Below are 22,260 nucleotides of genomic sequence, written 5' to 3'. Positions count from 1 at the left end.
GGCTTGAACCCTGAGATCATGACCTGAGCTGAAGTCAGATGCTTAAACAACTGAGCCACCCAAGTACCCCTACTGTACTTATTTTTTTAGTAGTGAATTTTTACTTTTGAAGAAAAGTAGAATTTTTATTAAAACAACACTATGTAGGGGATTTTTTTAAGTTAAATGTGCTTACATGTTTAATTTAAATGACTGGTATCAAATAGAAAAGGAGTACTGTAGAATTTGACTAGAGTTATTATTGCTCCCTCCATTCTTTTTGTTAATGCCTAGAAATCTGAGAAGAGCATCATCATTGGGGTAATTGAAATAAATGGCCACCTAAGTTAGGTGATTGTTTCCTTCCTACAACTGGCTGATGATTTACATTAAAGATGTGAAGACATGTTAAGAAAGTACACTCGGGGTGGTAACACCTTGAATGTTATCAACCATTTAATACCTCTTTGCAAAGCAATTTATCTCATTGATAACTGGGCACTTGTTGGACAGGGATGAGGAGAAAGAATTGCTATGTATGTATGTATGTATTGATTTATTTAAAGAGAGAGAGCACGCAATCGGGGAGGGGCAGAGGGAGAGAGAATCTTAAGCAGACTCTGTACTGAGCACGGAGCCCAATGGGGTGCTTGATCTCAGGAGCCTGAGATCTGATCTAAGCCAAAACGAAAAGTCAGAAGCTTGACCGACGTACCTACTTAGCCACCCAGGTACCCCCAAAGGATGGCTATTTAAATAGGAAAAATGATCTAGAACTGCAGAAGCGCGAGGCACTGGATACTAACTTAGTCTGCCTCTTAATTTGGTTAAACATAGTCCTAACTATGGGAGCAGGAGGAGCTGATATTGTGAGCAAAGTAGCATTCACAAAATGAAAGGGATACAGCCCTGAAAATCATTCTGTCTGTGAACCTAACTGAGAACAAGAATGAAAAGCAGACATGCAGATCAAAAACCCTGTCAGATCAATCTGACCTTCTAAATTAGACCAATACATCCAGCTGATTGACAAAAAGTCTTTACATGCTAATTATAATAACTTTAGCAAGCTTTTGAGTCTGTGTATTTATTATACTTATTGTTAGGCTATAAGAGTGTGGAATGGAATAATTAGTTTTTATCAAGGGACATAATTGGCTATAGGTTTGTACTTAGAAAGTGGAGGACAAGAGGTTGCCAGAGGAAGTGACCTTTAGGGGTGGGGCCTAACTCTACTCACAACTTTCCATGGCCAAGGAAAAGACCCTTTGCTACAGGAATGACTGTAATAGAAGGTTGGGATAGAGGACATTAACATTTATTGAGATGTTACCATGTGCATGGAAATAAAATGACAAATGAAAATAAATATGGTCCCTGCTCTTGTGGACCATTAATGACATTGTCTTAAAATCAGATAAGGTACAGAGATGATTTTAGAAACCATAAAGAGAATGCCTTCAAAGGTTGTTTTCCTTATGTATTTTATTTTTTCTTTTTTTAATTTAAATTCAATTAGCCAACGTATAGTACATCATTAGTTTTTGATATAATGTTCAATGATTCATTAGTGGTGTATAACACCCAGTGCTCATCACATCACATGCCCTCCTTATTGTCCATGAGCAACAATTCATTTATTTGAAGAAAGTCAGAATATTCATTAATTCAGTAAGGAAGTGAAACTAGAAAAGGGGTACTTGGGTTGAAAGGTATTTTGAAGTCATAGGTATAAAATCTGTAATCCTAAACCACTTGTGTCTATAAAAAGGGACACACACTGTAGTTTTCATTTGATGGACTGCTTATAACAGCACTCGAGTTAGGAGGTCATTTTCCCCTTATTCACTGATAAAGACCCTGAGACCAAGAGAGGTTAACTCTTGTGCCGTAGATAACAGAGCTAGTAAATAGAGGGATTTCTATCATAAATTTCATATTTTTCCTACTGTTTCATGTACCTCATAAAGACTGGTACAATAAAAATTCAACATGTGGTAAGTAGGTTGCTGTCCTTGAGTTTAGACACAACGAGATCACGGTTGTATATCATTTAGGATTATATCCAGCTATAATAACAGGGAGGGAAAATAACACTTGTTTCAACAAGACGGAACTTTATTTTTCTGTCTGGAAAAATCCAGAGGAGGCGTCTAGGAATGGTGCCGTGGCTCTGCTTCACTCAGGCCTCAGGGACCTCTGCTTCTAATACTGCCCTGCTGTCTCTAGGGTTTGACTCTAATTCCTCCTGGTTCCAGATGAAAGGCAGGACTCCAGTTACCACCTTTGCTTTTTAAGTAGCAGGATGGAAGAAAGGATGAAAACGATAGAGACAAAGTGCACATGTCCATGTCTTTTAGGAAAGGTTCCTGCAAGTTGCCACCTTACACGTTTGTTTACAATCCTATTGGCAGCTATATTTAGATACAAAGGAGGTTGGAAAATGAGAGAGTAGAAGCATAAGTGCTCTTCCAAGAAGGTGGGCTCTGAAAGGGAGGGTGCTTTACCAAAATGACTCCCATACCCGACTCCGTTTCATTCCAAAACGCATTTGATTGAAAGACGATCAGAAAACTCACATATTAAAAGCTGCCACTTCATACAGAAGATGAACACACAGGACTGTCATAGAAAGTCAAAGGCCAGAGGTTTACCAGGTTTACTTAGAGGTTTACTTAGAGCAGTCCTGTTAAACGAGACAGGTCTATCTAAGGGCCTGACAACGGGTTTATATCTTAATCTAAATTCATTATGTTGTATCTGGGCACCTTTTTTATTGTTTAGACCTGACTTGTAATGGAAAAAGCAAGACAGTTGGAATAAGACTAGGAAGCAAGATACAGTGTGGAGGCTTGGCTTTACAGCTTACTATGTTTGGGACAATGGTCAGGCTGTTTAACCAGAGACTCAGTTTTCTTATGTAAAAAAAAAAAAAAATTAAAGTAAAAATAATGAGAATACTATAACTTGCCTCATTGAGTGATTGTAAGAATTATGTAAAAACATATCCAGTTTGTCTAGCATGGTGGTTGGCTCATAATAAATCCAATAAATGTTAGGTCTCTTCCTCTCAGCTTCTAAAAAGAAGGCTGTTTATGAACATTTGTACACTTGAGCCATTATGTCTAAATGTTTCCTTTATCATAGCTCCCTGTTTCTATCCAAGTCCTTGATGGTAGTAACATAATTTGGGGAGTAAAAATAAACCACTGAGAACGGAATCCAAAAAGCAGATTTGTTAGAACTAAATTTAAAGTGCATCTCAGGCTATGATTTTCACTTTGGTTCTAAATATATCAAATTTCTATTTATAATTTTTCTCACAAAATGTGTTTTGATATTCAGAGCATGCGAGAAAAGTTTAAAGATGAAAATATTTTCAATTCTTTTTTGCATTTGCATGCATTGAAAGTTTAAAGATGAAAATATTTAAAAAAAAATTTTTTTTTGGCATTTGCATACAGGGGTAATAATGAGAGATCCCAATAGGTCATGTTCCATCTCTCAAGGTGAAACCAGGGCTTGTTGCCAGAGAGACCCTTGGTGGTTAATTTGCTCCTCACAGGGCCAGAATTCCACTTTTGTCCTGGAAAGTTTTCTAGGTCTAGAGAGGACTCACACTAAATCATGAGTTATAATTTAGTTTATATGTAATGTTGAAGGACATCACAGTTTATATTAGTTAGATTAAAAAAAAAAAAAAAAAGACATGTCAAATAGATCTATTCCTTTTCCATTGTAAGGTAAGTTCCTAGTCAAAAGCTACAATTTTTGATCTGAGGCAACAGTGTTAAGTTCCTGCTTAATGAATACTGATGTTCTGTTGTTTTGGGAGTGATGAAATACAGCCACGGGTTCCTGATTTATGAGAGGTTTGAAATGAGCACTTACCTCATATTGGATCTGTTGTTTTAACACTGTCTAATGCGGTTAGTCTCAGATGGTCTGTTTCCTCTGTTATGGAAATTATCCTACCAGTCCATGTGAAGAGAAGCAAGAAGCAAAACACCCTTACTGACCCTACCTTTTATGTACATTTATTTGAACATAAAAATAGAAGGCATAGCTTTGGTTTATTTGAAAAAAGTTTCCCAGTTGTACTTCATTATATCCCATATAGTTTCCTGGAGTGGCACTTCATAAAATATTAAAGAAAAGGGATGGTGGCTTTATGCACAGCTAATTGGAATTATCTTATTGATGTGTCCTTCTTTGGAACGAAACTCAGTTTGAATTGGTTTAACAAACATTGATATTAACCTAAGACAGATTTGGGCACCATGCTAGGCCCAGTGGGTCCTCAGAGGAGGCAGATCTAAGCCCATGTCCTTCATGAAGTTTCAGATTATCAAGAGAGAAAATAATATTGAGAAAGAAGTTGCAAATCAAAAATGATGACTGAAAGATGAATCCTGCTGATTCATTAAATGCAGTCTGCAGCCTCTGTGTTTACTGATTCCTGGTGAGGACTTGGAATGAGTGGACGGTCTGCATCCATGAAGATGTCTGACAGAAGCAGAGGCTGATTGAATTAATTGGAAGGCAACAAGAGAGGTCATCTTGTCTGGTCCCTGTCCCTATGAAGGATGGCACAGAAACTCTCCCAGACAGATTGTGACCTGCTTTAATCAGCCACCGACATTATACCCACGCCTGTGCTGTGACCCTTAAAATTGGGAAGAAAAGTGAAAGACCCAGTCAGTCACCCAGAGGATTGACCACACTGCACAAAAGCAATGATTATTTTCTTCTTTCATCTGGGTGTTCCAGTATTACACACAGATTCCCTAAAATGTTCATTTAAAGGATATGCATCTTGTATGTCCGGTACTTCTGGTTTTCTGTTTTAAATTTAAATTCCTTTTATAACTTACACTTAAGTTATAATAAAGCCCTTTGCTTTTCTATTTTTGACCAATGTTATTGGTTTCTACAGATACTCCTTTTATGTTGGCATGAGAGAACCTTACCATAACTCACAACTTCTTGCTATTCACTTTTTCTCAGAGTTGATTTAATTAATTCCTTTCAAGGCTTTTAATTCCTCAAGTTTTACTCATCCTCAATGGAACTTAATTACAAAGGGAGAGAAGGTGCAGCTGAAGAAAGACAATGTGATATAAAGGGAGGAATTATGGAATTAGGTGGTAGGGTTTTGTTCCTAGCTCTGCCTCTTCCTGATATGTTGGACCTGGAAGAACCCCTCATAGTTCCTCAACCTCAGTTTTGCCATTTGTAAAATAAGAAGATTGGATGAGGTCAGTGAGTTTCAAACTCTTTTTGATTGTACTCCTGATTAGTCATTTATTGTATACGGCAACCCAGTGCTCACATGCCTTCCAACTGAAATGGAAGTTTCAAGAAACAGTACTGATTCCCGTTTTATTTTTTTAAATGCTGTTTTTAATGATTTAAATGATTTTAAATCATTTTTACAGTGATTTAAAAAACACTAATAGGACGTGTCATAAATTTAAAAAATAGCAGATAGGATCACTTTTAAGGTTGTTTTAGTGTGAGCATTCCTATTTTATTAATTGCAAGCTTTGGGGTCTCATTATATGTGTTCTTGTAGTGACATTACTCCATTGTTGACAAAATCTTAAGAAGAGTGAGAAAGTAGGGGAGTAGGAAGGTGGGACTAGAGAGAGTAGAAAGGGGGAAAGTTTTGTTTTCCTATGTGTGTGTTTAATGCAGACTGTCTTATTTACTGTTCAGCTTTTTGTTCCAAAGAGAATATCTGAGACAATATGATTAATGACTTGCAAGAAGAATGACTGAAGTCAGTTGCTGAAGAGTAACATAGTCTTAGAAACAATTCCTGTCCCATCTCTTTCCCCAGTTCCTGGGGAGTTTATAAGTAATAATAATAATAATGAACTCCAGGGGTGGAACCCTGACCTGGACTTAGAAAAGCTACAAATCAGACAGGGTACATTCCTATAGTACCAAGGGAGCAGACAGAATTTTCAGGTGCAGGCTACTGGGGTTTCCCTGGCCTGCCTTAACAGGAACAAATACACCATGTTCATCGCCCATTAGGCAAATATGTGGCTATCTGGTGGGACAATATATTTCTGGCCTAGACAGCATCCATTGTTGGTCTCACTGAGCAGCAGGGTCTGCCCAGATACATAAGCCAGGAACCTGGAAGTCACTCTTGGTGATGCCCTTTGCTTCAGCTCCATACAAACCCTGTTAATTACGTCTCCTAATGTCTCAAATGAGTTTACATTTCTCTGTCTTCATCATCACCTTAGCCCATGCCACCATTTGTCCTTGTTTATATTATGAAATAACCTCCCAAGCAGCTCACCCCATCCACTCTTTCCTCCTTCCTGTCTGTTCTTCTGACCCACTGCTCTTTTTGAACTGGAAACCCAATTATTTCACCTTTCAGTGGCCTCCTTCTGCACGTAGGAAGAAGACAAATTGACGCCAGGTAACCTGCAAAATCCCTTAATCTGCCCCACCTGCCTCTTGGGCCTCATCTCTGCCACACTCCTGCCCAGCTCCAGCTTCCTGGGTGTGATTTCAGCCCTTCATACTTTTCCACTTTTTCTATCACTAGAAGAAGTGTCACTGTCACTCAGCCTCTTGTGTTCCCCCTACTTCCCTTTCTCCCCTAATTCACTCCTGTTTATCCTTTAGATCTTAGCCCATCACCCCATGAGTTTTAGTTTACCACTGTATCCAGCCCAGTGCTTAATATATCACACAAGCTGACTGACTGATGATGATAAAGATGATAATAACAACATCCCTTTATATAGTACTACTTACGGTTTCCAACACACTCTTCAGGCTGCCTTATACACATTAACTCAATTATGACAACAATTCTGTGGGAGAGTTACTTATTATTCCCACTTTACAGATAGGGAAACTGATGCATAAGAGACTAAGGGACTTAAAGTCCCATAACTAGTAAATGGTTACGTGAATTTAAACCCAAGCAGATTAGCTGCAGGGTGGTTTCTAATCATTGAACTAAATTACCTCTTTCATGTTTATTGGATGAGTATATGAATATATATCCTGGGTTTATATTGGGATTTCTTTTGTTTGTATAACTGGAAAAGTGTTGCACATTATAGAAGCTTATGTATTTTATAGCCCCGCATAACAAATAATGGTGTCCATTTATTCACTATATAATATGCTTGATGCTGTGCATTATCTCACTTAATTCTCACAACAACCATGCAACATAGGTATAAAATCCCATTTTATGAGTAAACAATAGGAGACTCAGGAAGGATCTCAAGTCTTGATCTGTCTGATCTCAGAACCCATGCTTTTTTGCATTTTTCTGTTTTTTTTGTTTTTTGTTTTTTTACAAGAGATGGGACTTAACCTGGACCTTCTCTGTTACATACAGTTTAAGGGGAGAAGAAAATGTTGAGTACTAAGAATGAATTGAGGGGTGCCTCGGTGGCTCAGTCAGTTAAGCGTCTGACTCTTGGTTTCTGCTCATGTCATGATCTCAGGGTGGGGAGATCCAGCCCTGCTTTGGGCTCAGGCTTCCGGAGCGTGCACACGTGGAGTCTGTTTGAGATCCTTTCCCCTCCCCTTCCTTTCCCTTCCCACTGCTCACACTCATGCACGCACACACGTGTGTGCTCTCTCTCTAAAATAAATAAAAATCTTTTTTAAAAAAGAATGAATTGAAAATTTATTAATTATACCATGATTAACCAGTTAAAAATAAAATGAAAAAAATTCTGTTTCATAAAGCTAGAAAACACAAAATATTGAGGCATTACTTAAAGAGATACATGAGTGACATATCTTTACTGAGGATTCCAAAAGAAGATTTGAATAAATGGAGATCCTATGTTTCCAAATGGGACACTTAATATTGCAGCTATTTCAAGTCTTCTGCAACTAATTTTAAAAATCAATATAATTCAAATAAAGCTGCAATTTTTGGAACTAGCTTAAATAATTCTGAAGTTTATTTGTGAGAACTATCAAGAATTTAAAAACGAACAAGAGTATTGATAGAACTTGCGTGAACAGATGGTAACAACTTATTATAAAATTACAATAATTGTCCAGGTAGTATTGGCATATTAAGAATCAAGTGGGCTAGAGCATAAACTCCAGCTATATAACCAAGAACATATAAGAGTTTGATGTCTGTTAAAAGTGACTTTATATAAATTAATAGGGAAAAGAATACTTGTTCAATAAATAGTGTGGAAGAATTGGTTCATAATTTGATAAACAAAGTTAGATTCCCTACCTTGCATCAAATATCATGTTGAGTATTGGGAAATAGTTAAATGCAAAAACCTGAATCCACTGGATGAACTACAATGCAAGTATAAAAACTATGCTTTCCTACAATATAGGGAAATTCTCACTATAGGTAAAGTGAATATAGCAGATTAAAAAATATACACAGAATCTTCTTAATTTTTAAAACTAAGGGGGGAAAATAGAGAAATCCCATAAGGCAATAGATCAATATGTAAATGGTGGTTAATGTGGTGGACTAATAGGTATTCTTTATTTTCTTCATTATAATTTTTTTCTCACATTTCTACTAATACTGATTAGCTTTTGTAATTAGAAAAAAATAAAAAATATTTTTTAAAGGCAAGTCCGAAGCCACATTATAAGGTCTGCAATGACTATATAACACATCTTGGGGTGGGAGGGGGCATTAGAAGTCCTATCTGCTAAAGGGGATTTATGGGGGGAAAATTGGATTCTTCTATGGGGGAGCTTTAATGTGCTTTAAAGAGAGAAACTCTACTATTAACTGTTGAGTTAACTCTGTCAGTGCTCTTACACACTGTTTTGAATCAAAATTTGTTTCTGATGTGCATGATCTAAGATAATCATGTAGAGAAATGCAACTGTCTGAATTTAATCAAATGCCTTTTCTTTGGGGACTTCGGGATATATCTATGAAATAATTTCCTCTTCTGAGCATCTTTTTTTTTTTTTTTTTTTTAAACTGGTTATTTTGTCTGAAGATACACTCTTAATCTTACTTGCCTCTTACCGTAGGTTTTTCAGTGTTTTAAAAGCCCTAGGGCATTGCATGGAAAATTTAACACCTGAAGGGGACACCTGGCACCTGCCTGAAGCACTTTCCATTTCCTGCCAGGCACACAAAGGAGAGAAGTCTTTGTAGGCTGATGTAGCATTCTTCAGGGGTTGATTTACAAGTGTCTCCGTTGTGTCCTTAGGCAGCTAAGGGCCTCCAGTTCTTGGGACTACATTTAAATTACAGAAGAAATAGAGAGCAGGTGATTTACAGCAGAGGGCTCTTATCTTCTCATTTTCTCTGCCCTTTGTAAATAGATAAGGCAGAGGCTCAGACTAGTTCATTAGTCCAATACATCTGTTTATACAGGTCCTTAACAAAGCCTAGTGCAGAGTCTACAAAGCAGAACCTTAGGTGTGGAATTCTCTTTTGAGCTTGATGTTAAACTTTCTTAGAGGAATCTTACAGACACATACCCACATATACGCTCTTACCTTCCAGAGCTAAAGTACTCTATTGATTTTTATAAATATTAATTTATAAGTTTTATTAGCTTTGGTTTTTGCCACAAATATCTAATCATCTTGCTTATGAATTTCAGCCACATTATGCCAATTTTATCTCAGGTGTATGACTGAAATTCACAAGCAAGGTGAGTTTTTTGTACATCAGAAAAATGCTTACAATGTTATAGGAGTGTATTTCCCCTTTTTTGTATATTTTAATGTAAATATTGTCATCTGTTAATATGTATTAGTATTTCTGTAAAAAGTATATATTATTTTATAATATTCTTTAGTTCCTGCTCACTACTCTTTAAAGGTTCACACACACACACACACAATCTCTAACTACTACTTAACATAAAAGACAAATCAGTTGTGGGTCTAATGGCTAAAAGTTAAAGAGGAGTTCAGAGAAGTGAAAGGAAAGCCTGATTTGGAAAAAACACAATTTCACAGAGGAGGAGGCAGTGTAATAATAAATGGCCAAGGTTTTGAGACTTGACTACCATTTACTGCCATAACTGTGTGATCTTGGGTAAATTATTCAAATGTTGAGCCTTAGTTCCTTTATCTATTAAAAAAAGGGGGAGTAATAATAATTTAGGACTAAATAGATGCTTCTTGTGAAGGGTCCTGCCCTTATTTGTGTCCTTTTACTTCTCTGATCTTATTTTCCATAATTGATTTCTTTAACCATTGGATCAAAATAAAAAGAAAATTGAACTTTTCTCCTTCACAAGGAACTAGATTTGAAATAGCTCAAATCTAAGAGTCGTGAAAATGCAGTGACTCAGTTAACCAGACTGACAATATAGGAAGAAAAATCCAGGCTGACAGTTGGTACTTTTTGTTAGTGTAGAATTTCTAGTTCTCAATGGTAATCCAGTTACTGGATAATCCAAACTGTTTTGGATAATTTTTAGTGGTATACGTTCACTCATACCCTTATGCAATCTTCCAGTGATCTTAGCAAGTGTAAGGAGGAAACAGAAATAAGAGAACATGCCCTAGCATCTAGAAATTTAGAACCAAAGGGACCCTGACTGATCATCTTATTCAATCATCTAATTTCTGAGAAGTAAACAAATGCCAGAAAGCTCATGACTTGACCAAGGACACAAGATCAGTTGGTCACTCTGTTAGAACTAGAATGCAAGTCTGACTTCTCAGGCCATTGGTCTTTTTTTTTTTTTTTTTTTTAAGATTTTATTTATTTGAGAGAGAGAGCACGTACAAGCATGAGCAGGGGGAGGAGGAGAGGGAGAGAGAGAAGCAGACTCCCCACTGAGCAGGGAGCCTGATGCGGGACTCGATCTCAGGACTCTGGGATCATGACCTGAACCAAGGAAAAAGGCTTAACCCACAACTGAGCCACCCAGGCGCCCCTCAGGCCATTGGTCCTATGACAGCACTGTAAATGGTACTTTACTCCCAACTGGCTTAAATTATTGCAATGTTATAAATAAATGATCAGCTGTATTACTATTATATGATTACTCTAAACATTTAGACTTTGCTCTTTAAACAATTCAACAAATTTATATAAAGTCTATATACTATGTTAGAGGGTATGATAAATACTGCAGAATCTCACAAATCAGCTCTTTTAACTGAGGTCTTCCTCGATGCAGTTGGGAGAGCCAGAGCCGTCAGAAACAAAACCGTCTCGTTAACCTGATTTTCCCAATTCTGTTAACGCTGTTTGTTCTGTTACCTCGCTTCAAAACCCCTGAGTTGTTGATTGCCTTCAACCCTTCCTCCCATATTTAATCAGGGTGCCAAATACTGTCAGTTTGACATCTGAAATATATTTTCTGTCATTCTTTTTTCCCCACTCTTTCGACCTGTATCTGCCCTCCCTCCCAGCTTGTATCTCTACCCTCAAACTACGTTTCCTTCAATTTACTTTACCCATATTCCCAGAAATATTTTAAATATCGGTCATGGCTCTGTGTTTCCAACTGAACAATACTCAGTATTCAAGCATAGCATTTAAGATGCTCTATGATCTGATCTGGGCTGCTATATTAAAAAATTAAATATCAGTGCTCCCGCCTAACTTGATTTGACATCTTACGTGAAGCTTGTAGGCTGAGCAGGAGGTATCCAGGAAGGAGTGAAGAGTTACAGAGTGAACATCTGGGGGAAGTCTTGTGGTGGGAAATCTCATGTTCTATTCAAGGACCTACAAGTGGGGGGGTGGGTGGTACAAGCAGATGACACTGAAGAGATGGGGTATCCCATCACAGAGCTCCCTGGGGGCAACTTTCCCAGTCCACGGCCCAGGCCGCTTGCCTTGGGTTGTGTTAGTTGGGACCCGAATCCAGGTCTGCCCCACTGGTCGCTCCTCTTTCTCCTGTAGCTGCTGCCTCCCTCAGTCAGTCTGTCTTTCTGCCTTACACAGGGCCCACCTTCTCATCTCTCTGCAGTTTGCGAGGGAGCTGCACAATGCTTCATTCGCATATCCCGGCGCTTAGGAGATATTCCTGTATAATTGAATATGCTTCTGTTTCTTTCCCATCCTTCCCCTGTTGTATCCTTGAAGCCAAATCAGTTTAAATTCAGTAAAAGGTGACAGGTTTGCGGACTTGATAACGATTCCTTTTTAGAGTGCAGTGTGATTCTTCCTGGTTCTCACGGATTGTCACTGGCGTGGTTCACTGATTTCAGTCACCCACTGTGCAGTTTTTGCATACATGTGAGGCACTGGGAGAGCTGCTTGTAGGACATGACAGTCTTTTCTCTGGTGCATTGAGTAGCGAGACACGGAGTTGTTGTGGAATTCAGAATGACTCTTCAGTCCCGTCCTATCGGCATAAATGTGTTCCTAGCAGTTCACGGATTCTCTTTTTCCTCCTAGCATCCTCTCCACACTAACTGCAAGAAAACAATTTAATCATTTAAAATAGTTGCTGCATTCTTATGAAAAAGGCAGGGAGAAACTAAATAAATACTTTTTACCTACAAATTTAGAATGCGGGATTCTTTCTACTACGTGCTAGGACTGTATTAAAAAATCAACCCATTGGATATGTGGTTTCTCGGGAATAAACAACTGATAGGATTTCCTTTCTTCCCCTCCTCCTCCTCCTCTTCTTTCCTCCTCCTCCTCCTCCTTCTTCTTCATGGAATTGATCAGTTTATTGGATCATCATTACATTAACATACTTTCAGGAAAAGGAAAATAACCTCGAATCTCAGTCTATAAAACTAACTATGCCCTGAGAAATCAGAAATTCTTAGAAAGCAAAGCTCAACAACTATCTGTCAGTCAAAGAACTTAAAATTCATGTCAGGCTTATCTTAGGAACTCGCACTATAATGTATACGGCACTTTGCAAACTTGAGCTGATTTGCCTTTTGAAACCAAGAGGATACACCGTGATGTTTGAAAGACCTTAACTGAGGCACATGTGATACTGCTTGGACCAATAAGAATTTACTCTGTTGTCCAGGAACATGAGATACAGTCAAAAGTTTTAGGTTTCGTTAATGAAAACATAAAACAATCTTGCTATAAAATTTACGAGGCTGACTTCATCTCCCACCGTGCAAACGCTTTGCTATATGCTGTTAGTTTTAAGCTATCCACTAAAACCCATCACAACTTTACAGTCAGTGTTTTAAATGGAGGGCTGACATATAGCCTTTGACAATATTTAGCACTTTATAGCAATACGTTAACGCTAACTTTAGAAACTATAGCATAATGAAATTTTACAGCCAATTAAGTTGATGAGTCACTGTCAGCTTCTTAAATTCCTCTTTTAGATGAATAAGACAAGCAACTATAGGAAGTGAGGAGCGAACTCTAGCTCTTGTAAAATCTTAAGTGTCCTCATGAAGTTAAAATGTTAGGGAATAGAAAAATACATCTAAACAGCCTGGAAAGAAATAAAATTATTTCTTGTTAAATTTCAAAATGGTAATAATGTTCGGTCTTTTAGTTTGTCACCCTGTACTTCTATTGATTCATGGGAAGAGTCATATAATGTCCATTGACTTGTGTGACGACTGTCACTAAACAGCCTTCTGAACTTTTACTTAAAAAAGAAAAGGGCAAAGTTGGAATATTTAATCTCTGCTCATACTATTAGGAGTTTATAACTAGTTAAGGAAATAAATAGTTTGACAAGTGCAAATTTAAATATGTCCCTTTAATAAGATGTGTGGTATTTGAGAATTATAAATCTATTATGTGTAAAATTGAAATTGTTTTAGGAAAAATCAAGAAAGAATATGTCTATTAAGGGTGCCTGGGTGGCTCAGTCGGTTAAATGTCCCAGTTTGATTTAGGCTCAGGTCATGATCTCAGGGTCATGAGATCAAGGCCTGCCTTGGACTCATACTTTGTGCAGAGTCTGCTTGAGATTCTCTCTCTCTCCCTCTCCCCTGTCCCTCCTCCCGCTCTCTCTCTCTCAAATAAATAAATAAATCTTTTAAAAAAAGAATATATCTATTAAATTAGGGCATCTCCATTAAAATTTATCTGGAAAGTATTATATATAACTTTATCCCAGTTATTGAATGTTAAGAAGTATCTTTATAGATTGATAGTGAGGTTGCAGTAGCATTAAAATAAAATCATATTATGTTAAATCCAGAACATTTTAGGATAGAGTAAATTCAAAAATATAAAACATTCACACACATCTAGCTCTTACATATATTCCATGGACTGTGAAAATTTTCCAAATTCCTTAATGTTCTCATGGTCATTACTGTCTTTGAATCAATTAGGCTTGGGTATTTTCTGCCATTTCTATGCCTGCTATTCATATTCCACCCAGGGGTAATGGAGACAAAGAAATTCTCTCTTTTCTTTAAAGTACACAAAAGAGGGGCACCTGCGTGTTTCAGTCTGTTAAGCGTCTGACTCTTGATTTTGGCTCAGGTCATGATCTCGGTTGTGAGATTAAGCCCTGCTTTAGGCTCCTCACTCAGTGGGGAGTCTGTTTGAGATTCTCTCTCTCCCTCTGCCCCTCCCCCCTTCTCTCTCCAAAATAAATAAATAAGTCTTTAAAAAAATGTGTGTCCTCTTGATTATTAGAGAGGAGCCACACATACACAAAAATAAAGTACACAAAAGAGAGCAAAATCAGAAAAACAAGCAATAATATTTGCAGGAGTGTGGGAGGGTGGTTAGGGAGGGGGTGGGGTGTGTGTGTGTGTATAGCCGAGGGATTTACAGAGTAGCAATACAAACAACATAACCTGGAATGTTAGTGTGACAGACAATGTTTGTGTCCCTTTCAAATTTATATGTTGAAACTCTACCGCCTAATATGATGGTATTAGGATGTGGGCCTTTGGGACGTAATTAGGATTAGATGAAGTTTTGAAGATAGAGCACTATCCCTCATGAATGGGATTAGTGTCCTTAAAAACAGTCACCAGAAGTCTCCTATCTTCCATGTAAGGATATAATAAGAAAACGACTGCCTGCAACCCAGAAGACATCCTTCACCAGGACCTAACCATGCTGTTACCCTGAGTCTGGACTTCTAGCCTCAAGAACTATGAGAAGCAAATTCCATTGTTTACAAGCCACCCAGTCTTTGGTATTTTGTTATAGCAGCTCAAACTAAGACAGTTAGGTATCTTATCTGTGTTTCAAAATTACAGATTTGTCATGTCCCCAAATTGGGAGATGCTGATTCAGTAAATCTGGAGTGGCCCTCAGGAGTCTGTACTTAAGAAGATAATCAAGAATGAAACAACTGTTCTGGGATTTATAGTCTTCATTTCCAGTTATCAAATTTGTGATACAAAATAAATGAAACCGGGATCTTCTCTTGGATCTAAGGACCTACCCTCAAAGTAGTTATTTCAGTCTCGTATCAAGTTTACTCATCATTTGCCTCTTTTTTCATAGGCAATCATGCTGGTCTGCCCAGAACTATCTACATTTTGGTCCTATATTCTGAGAAACCCCTCAATCCTGGACTAACTGGAGTGGTTGGTCACCAGATAAAATCTTTAAAGAAACAACTGCATCTTTTTGGTTGCCGTGACCATTCTTCAGTATTTATTTATGAATTGTCTACTTTGTGGTGAAAACTATGGGAGAGAAATTTTTGGCAGAAGCTGAAAGGGCTGTTTTCACAAGCTCACTTAATCACGTTCTGGACATAGCAGAGCTGTTCTAAGACCTAGGAGACAAAGTGCCACACAAAGATAGGGAGAAGACAGTGCTCCCCTATCTGCATGGATGTTAGCTTAGATCATACAGCTATTGCAAATTGAAGGAATCAATATATCTTTTGGCACCTTGAAAGTACACTTTGTAAGAACTGATCTTCCCTCTCTGTGCTCTCAAACCTGTAAGACCCTCAACTGGAGGTTTTAGGGAAATGATGTAATTCTCTATAATAATAGCCTGGTTTTAGCTCTATTGAGTTTGACATGGAAGCAGACTACATAGGAATATGATAAGCAATTGGAAATGTGGGCTGGCAGTTAGGTGACAGAAAAGTCCTAGAAAACTAATTTATCAGACTGCTAGATTTAATGAATTAAATTGATTACTATAGAAATAGAAAATTGATGGAGATCTAAGCACAGCATGATGACTATGGTTAACAATACTGTATTGTATACTTGAAAGTTGCTAACAGTAAATCTTAAATGTTACCACCACAAGGAAAAAGAAAAAGGTTACTGTGGGAGGTAATGAATGTGTTAACTAACCTTATTGTGGAAATCATTTCATAATATATACATATATAAAATCATCATGTAGTATACCTTAAACTTACACAATGTTATATGCCAATTTTATCTCTGTAAAGCTGGAAAAGATTTAAAAATAAAATAAAATAGAAATTTGAGTTCAAGGGGCACCTGGGTGGCTCAGTCGGTTGAGTGTCCGAGTCTTGATTTCGGCTCAGGTCATGATCTCAGGGTCTTGAGATCGAGCCCCACATCAGTCTCTGAGCTCAGCACAGAGTCTGCTTGTCCCTCTCCCTCTGCACCTTCCCCTGCTCTCTCTCTCTCAAATAAATAAATAAATAAATAAAATATTAAAAAAAAAGAAAAGAAAAAGAAAATGGAGTTCAAGAAGAAAATAGGTTGAATGATTCTTCTGAAGATAGCTGGTTCACTTAAGGAAACACTATCCTTTAATATTTACAGAAAGGGCTCCCAAGTAAAGCACATTCAGAATGAGAATAGGTATGGAGGGGGGAAAAAAAGACCTTACTTTGAGGCACTAATTAAATGATACTCCTGGAACTGAAGTAGATGAAAAGAATGAAATCACACATTTTACTTATAAGATCAAGTCACTTCCAAAATGTTACGTAATTACTAGAATGTACAACATAATCAGACTCAGTATGGTGGAAATAAAGATAATGGAAGTATAGGTTTTTATTTAGTTTATTTCTTTTTGTTGCTAACAGAATAGTTTCTGTTCTTTCCAAATAAAAAAATTCAATACCCACTTTAAAAGCCTGACTCAGTAAGTATAGGATTAAAATAATTGGAAGTAAAATCAAATAGTTTTATCTCGTTAAGTGTGCCTCAAATGTGGAAATCTTGGCCCTAATGCCATCTTTGAGTGAAATCTAACACCAGTGGATGGTTTTCTTTTTTTCTTTTGCAGGGCTGGAGCGAATTGCAAGGGATTCATCTTACGAACAGGAAGGAAAGGTCCAGTTTGTAATTGATGCGGTGTACTCCATGGCTTATGCTCTGCACAATATGCACAAAGATCTCTGCCCTGGATACATCGGCCTCTGCCCACGAATGAGTGCTCTTGATGGCAAAGAGCTACTTGGTTATATTCGGGCTGTAAATTTTAATGGTAAGTTACAACTTTTTTGGGGTCATAAAATACTTTAAAAGTGAAGGTGTTTGTCCCTCCCCACCCCCATATATAGAAGATACTCAGACAGAGTGGGAAGCACAGGATTAGAAGCAGTTCCCCTTTTAATCAGAAGTGTGAGTTTTTCCACCTGCATTTAAATCGCAAACATATTTTTTGTGCTCCTGAAAGAAGCATTAATCTGCTCCTGAAAGAAGCAGAAGTTAAAAATAAACCTCTATCAATCAAAATATTCTACTTAAATATCACTATTTCAGAAATAACTTAGGAGGCTCATTTGGAAGCATTGACAACAGATTAGATTTCTTTGAAAATGTTTTGTTTGTGCCATTCTTAGAGAAGGAATTGTAGAGATTTTGTTTTAAAACTGATTTTCAGCTTTTTAAACAGTAAGTTGACTTGAGGAAGGTATATGATCTGGAGTTGCTACATATTTACCTTCTAAGAGTGCTGGGTTAGGTTTCTGTATCCTCTCTTTCCTTGTATCACTTTCAGTGATTTGGTCCCTGTAAAGCAATGGGCTGCATCCTGTAAGCTAGAACTACTACATCGGATGCAGGGATTTGCCTCCTGCAGAAGCAGAGATTCTGCTTTCTGTTGAGTGTCAGAGAAATGGATACAAAATATGCTGGACCCATAATATTTGGCTGAGAATAGCCAATTGCCTGTCTGAAGCAATGGAATTATTGAATGTTGCTACTCTTTCATGAAAGTTGTAATGGTTGCTGCCCATGATTTTGGCAATTATTTTCAAATGAAATGATAGAATGCTCCGAGCTGTCTAATTCTTTCTGTTTGGCTGTAATCCACACAATGGACATGCCTCCGAGCCACGCACAGCCCTGCACTGTCCATCATAATACACTCCAGTGACCTCAGCTGCCAGCCTTTCTCAAAAAAGCACAAGGTCATCTTCAATTTAGAATTCAAGTGGAAACTTCTTCTTTTGCTTTGTGCGGGCAACATGAGGCAAAATTTGGTTTACGTGCAACACAGGGTATCCTTATTTTCAGCAGAATTTTTTTGTGAGACATTACATAACAATCCTTTTGTTACAAATATAAATATTAAGGGGGAATTTAAAAATAATTTTCCTGCAATTATGAAAATTGAGCAAAAGAGGAGTATTACAATGCAAGGTTATTTATCGTAACATGAGGTTGGGGAGCACTCCATTTATCCAAGTAGTTAGGAAGTGTGAAGAGGAATGCAAATGATTATGTTTTCTCAGTAACTGAAGCTCACCTCCAGAAGATGGGAAAATCTTTAAAGAAACATGAGATTAAAGTATTTTAAAGGTGAATTACCAGTTTCTCTCTTATCTTAATCATAGATAAAAGCCAAACCCTTCCTTGATGACTTCCATTATTATACCATACTATAATATAATGATGCTACTATTAAAGACTATTAAAAACATCTTAATACCTAATGATTATTAAGACAATTTGCCTCTAGACTCCAATGATTCCTGAGTTCTTCTGTCTGCTTTTTATAGTCTTTTTTTCCCCCCTTCTACCTTATCAGACTGCTGTTTTTGTGATTTTTTTTTTAGGGCTGATGTCTTTCATAATTTGCTTCTTTCAACCCACTATGGACAGAGAAACACATATAACATTTCATTAATTTAGTCAAGATATATTTATTGAGCACATAGAATGTATTAAACATTGTGATAGGTGCTAGAGACATACTACTGATAAAAACAGTCAAAACAGATATGAGATTTAGATTTTCTTGGGGAATTTAGATATTAATCAAAAAAGCACACCAAGGTATCATAATATAATCTGTAATGAGTGCTGAAGGTAGAGGTGCGCCAGACTGAGAGTTTGTAATAGGGAAACATCCCTACTCTAGGGAGTTAGGGACAGGTGAATCTGAAGGAAATGGGTGTCGGAGATAAGGGTAAGATAGAACACGGGAAGTTTTACAGTCCATTCTTAAGATTTGTTTATCTTGAAAGCAACAGGAACCCACTAAAGCATAATAGAACTGTGTCTGATACAAAAGTAAGTATACTCCTGATATGAGGGTCATGTAAAATACATGAATTTTAGCATATGAACTTAAAAGAGAATCTCTTTGAGCTCCCTGGAAAGTTGTTTTGCTAATGGCTTGAAACTTGTCTATATTCCAACAGCTGATGCTACAAGTAAGAGACGTAAGCATAAACAGATTGTTGTAGATTATATAATCCTCCCGATTTTTAGTAATTTTCAGGGAGTTCATCAATTTTTAAATTTCATTATTAATTAGTGCTCATTTATTATTAGAGCCTTGCCTATTTATGATAAAAAGATATATAGGGCGGTTCAAATAGAAGTATATTATCAAAGCCATTTAAAGAGAAGAAACAAAATGGTAGCCAGGATACGGGACTACATCAAGTTCTGAGCTTCGAGAGCAGTCAAAATATAAAGGGACATTCAGTGGGATACATAACTTTCATTATGTGATGGAAGCAAGACTACCTATTTTTTAAAGAGAGGATTAAGTTACTTGGAAACTATTTCTAAAAGAAATGTATCTATCAAATGTATCATTGACAGCCTAATAATATTAGCAAGGTTATTTAACAAAATTTTATATAAAAGAAGAAGCTTTCTCTTTGGCTGTTTTGCACATGTACCCACAATCAAGGCCAAGAATATAATGCTTGTAACCCTGAAGGGTATTTTATTAAGAGTTTTCAGGAAGAGGGAGATAATCTTCTTTGATCTAGATTTACAACTCTCTCAAGCTCTGATGATATGGGGATTACCATATTCTGTTAAGAATAAATGAAGAGCATTTCCCTTATACTCTGCTTTTCAGACTTGATCTTCAAAAGAATGCTACCCAGAAATCTAACATTTCAGTCAGTTAAAATAAGAACTGCTGGGTTGAAGGGGTGACCATAATCTTGGACACTCCACTTCTCCTAGTGCTACTTGCTGGTCCTGGAGGAACCTTGAAATGTCCTAATGGCTACATGGAGCACTCATTAAATCCGCAGACTTAAATATTCTCGCTTCTCACAGGGCTTTCATAGGAACTGGAAGAAGACATCTAGAATGTGTGCTGGGAACCTAGCTAACAGCTATTGTGTGTTGCCAATTTCTAGAGCTATTGTGCATGCCAATTGAGTGGGTTGTGTTGGTGATGGTCAGTATTCTCACCTAGTGAGATACCCACCTCACTTCCCACAGCCTGGAAGTGTGAGAGGACCATTGGCCAAACCCCAGTTTCCTTGAGATCGGTTTGAAATATCCTGAAGTGTTGAGAATGTACTTGACTAGACCCAGAGCTGCTTACTGTACGTGACAAAAAAATTATTGTATACTGAAAGTTTTCTTAACATAGCTATTACCAGTTGTCAAAGAATGAGCTTTGTAAGGCAACTGTCAATTTTGTATAGTGTAGCCTTCCAGATTTTCTGTCAGGATCACTGAGCTACAAAAGGTACTCTTAAGTAATTTAAAAAATTGACCCATTGGATGGAATTATCTAGCAATGCCCATTTAAATATTGGATAATATCTGCTCTAAAGTGTAATTTGTGCGTTGAAAAAAACTGTTGTTAAACTGCTTCTTTCTGACATTAATGAGCTACGGAGGCAAATTGCTTTTCATGATCCCTTTTAATTTGAGGTGGTAAATAAAACCTTGTCATTGGTATGAAGGGAGACTCTTTGAGTTTGTAATAGCAGGAGGTGAAGGAGCCAGACCAGCTGGATGCTGCACAGACCATTGGTATAAAATTAAAATAACTTTAAAACTCAGTCTTGCTGAGATTGTAACCTTGTGTGTGGTATGCCTAATTAAGCAATGGTTTAAAGATACTTGGTTTAAAAGGTCATGCTTCTTCCAGTCTATTGTTTAACTGAGAACATAACAATCATCTTAGAATTTCCAATGATAAGTGATCAGTATTTCAGGCCAGAATTATTCTATAACACAACAACTAGTTAAAGGTGAAGCACTTAGTCAAACTACACTACAAAGTGGTATTTCCACCAAAGACTTAAACACCAATGGTGGTTTGATTGAATTTAATCACTCAAGCTGATATTTTCCCATCAATGGAAGAATTTACCTGAGCCATATTTTGCATGTATATTTTAAGAACACTCTGAGTCATAGCATATCTGGAATTACTCATGTGTTCCTTATAACTTTTCTCAACCTTTTCTCTGTACTTGGGGAGCCAGAGGGAAACAAAGGTCTGCCTTTTGGATTACTTTCATTGCTACCATTTGAACAAAACAGTGTTTCTCTAAATTTTTTAAATCCGAAGATTTATCAAAAGAAAAACTTAAAATAAAGAAGAGGGGTTTAGATTTTTCAGGAACTTAAGCATTGATGTCAATTCCTTCATTCTGATCTATAGGCAATAAAATATTAATACTTACATCTTGTATAGAATCAGAGATTTTTCTGTTGCCATGAGAACCTTATTTATCATAAAGAAAACATGTTGGATAGAATTCCAATGCAATCTCCCCTCTCCTTTTCTCGGTACCTGAACTCACATCAGGGGCAGGGTAGGCACAGCGGTATACTAATCAGGAGTGTTTGGTTGTAGGTAACAGAAACCACCTTAAACTTGCTTAAGCTAAAAGGAAGAATTTATGAGGGTATGTCAAGAAACCACATGGCAGAGGGAGCCTGGGTGGCTCGGTTGGTTAAGCGACTGCCTTCGGCTCAGGTCATGATCCTGGAGTGCCGGGATCAAGTCCTGACTCGGGCTCCCTGCTCAGCAGGGAGTCTGCTTCTCCCTCTGACCCTCCCCCCTCTCATGCTCTATCTCATTCTCTCTCTCAAATAAATAAATAAAATCTTTAAAAAAGGAAAAAAAAAGAAACCACATGGCAGAATACAACAGGGTCTAAGGAAAGGAGTGGTTATAAGAACAAAACACTGGTCAGAAATCCCAACATCTCTCTGTCTGCTCTGTTTGGTTCT

At 37.3% G+C, this 22,260-nt stretch overlaps 1 protein-coding gene across 5 annotated transcripts in view; it reads left to right on the top strand.

Annotated features, from left to right (window-relative positions):
- The window catches only part of GRM8 (glutamate metabotropic receptor 8), a 730,092-nt gene that overhangs the window by 450,002 nt on the left and 257,830 nt on the right, over positions 1 to 22,260 (top strand). For all 5 annotated transcript variants that reach the window (XM_078059529.1, XM_078059532.1, XM_078059528.1 and 2 more), the window contains exon 7: positions 17,093 to 17,293. In XM_078059529.1, coding sequence (XP_077915655.1) covers positions 17,093 to 17,293 — 201 coding nt within the window. The remainder of the gene's footprint in view (positions 1 to 17,092; positions 17,294 to 22,260) is intronic.

The sequence above is a fragment of the Halichoerus grypus genome, chromosome 12, assembly GCF_964656455.1.
Source record: "Halichoerus grypus chromosome 12, mHalGry1.hap1.1, whole genome shotgun sequence".
In the NCBI taxonomy this organism is placed as follows: domain Eukaryota; kingdom Metazoa; phylum Chordata; class Mammalia; order Carnivora; family Phocidae; genus Halichoerus; species Halichoerus grypus.
Note: the sequence above shows the minus strand (reverse complement) of the source record. Positions and strands in the feature narration are given on the sequence as shown.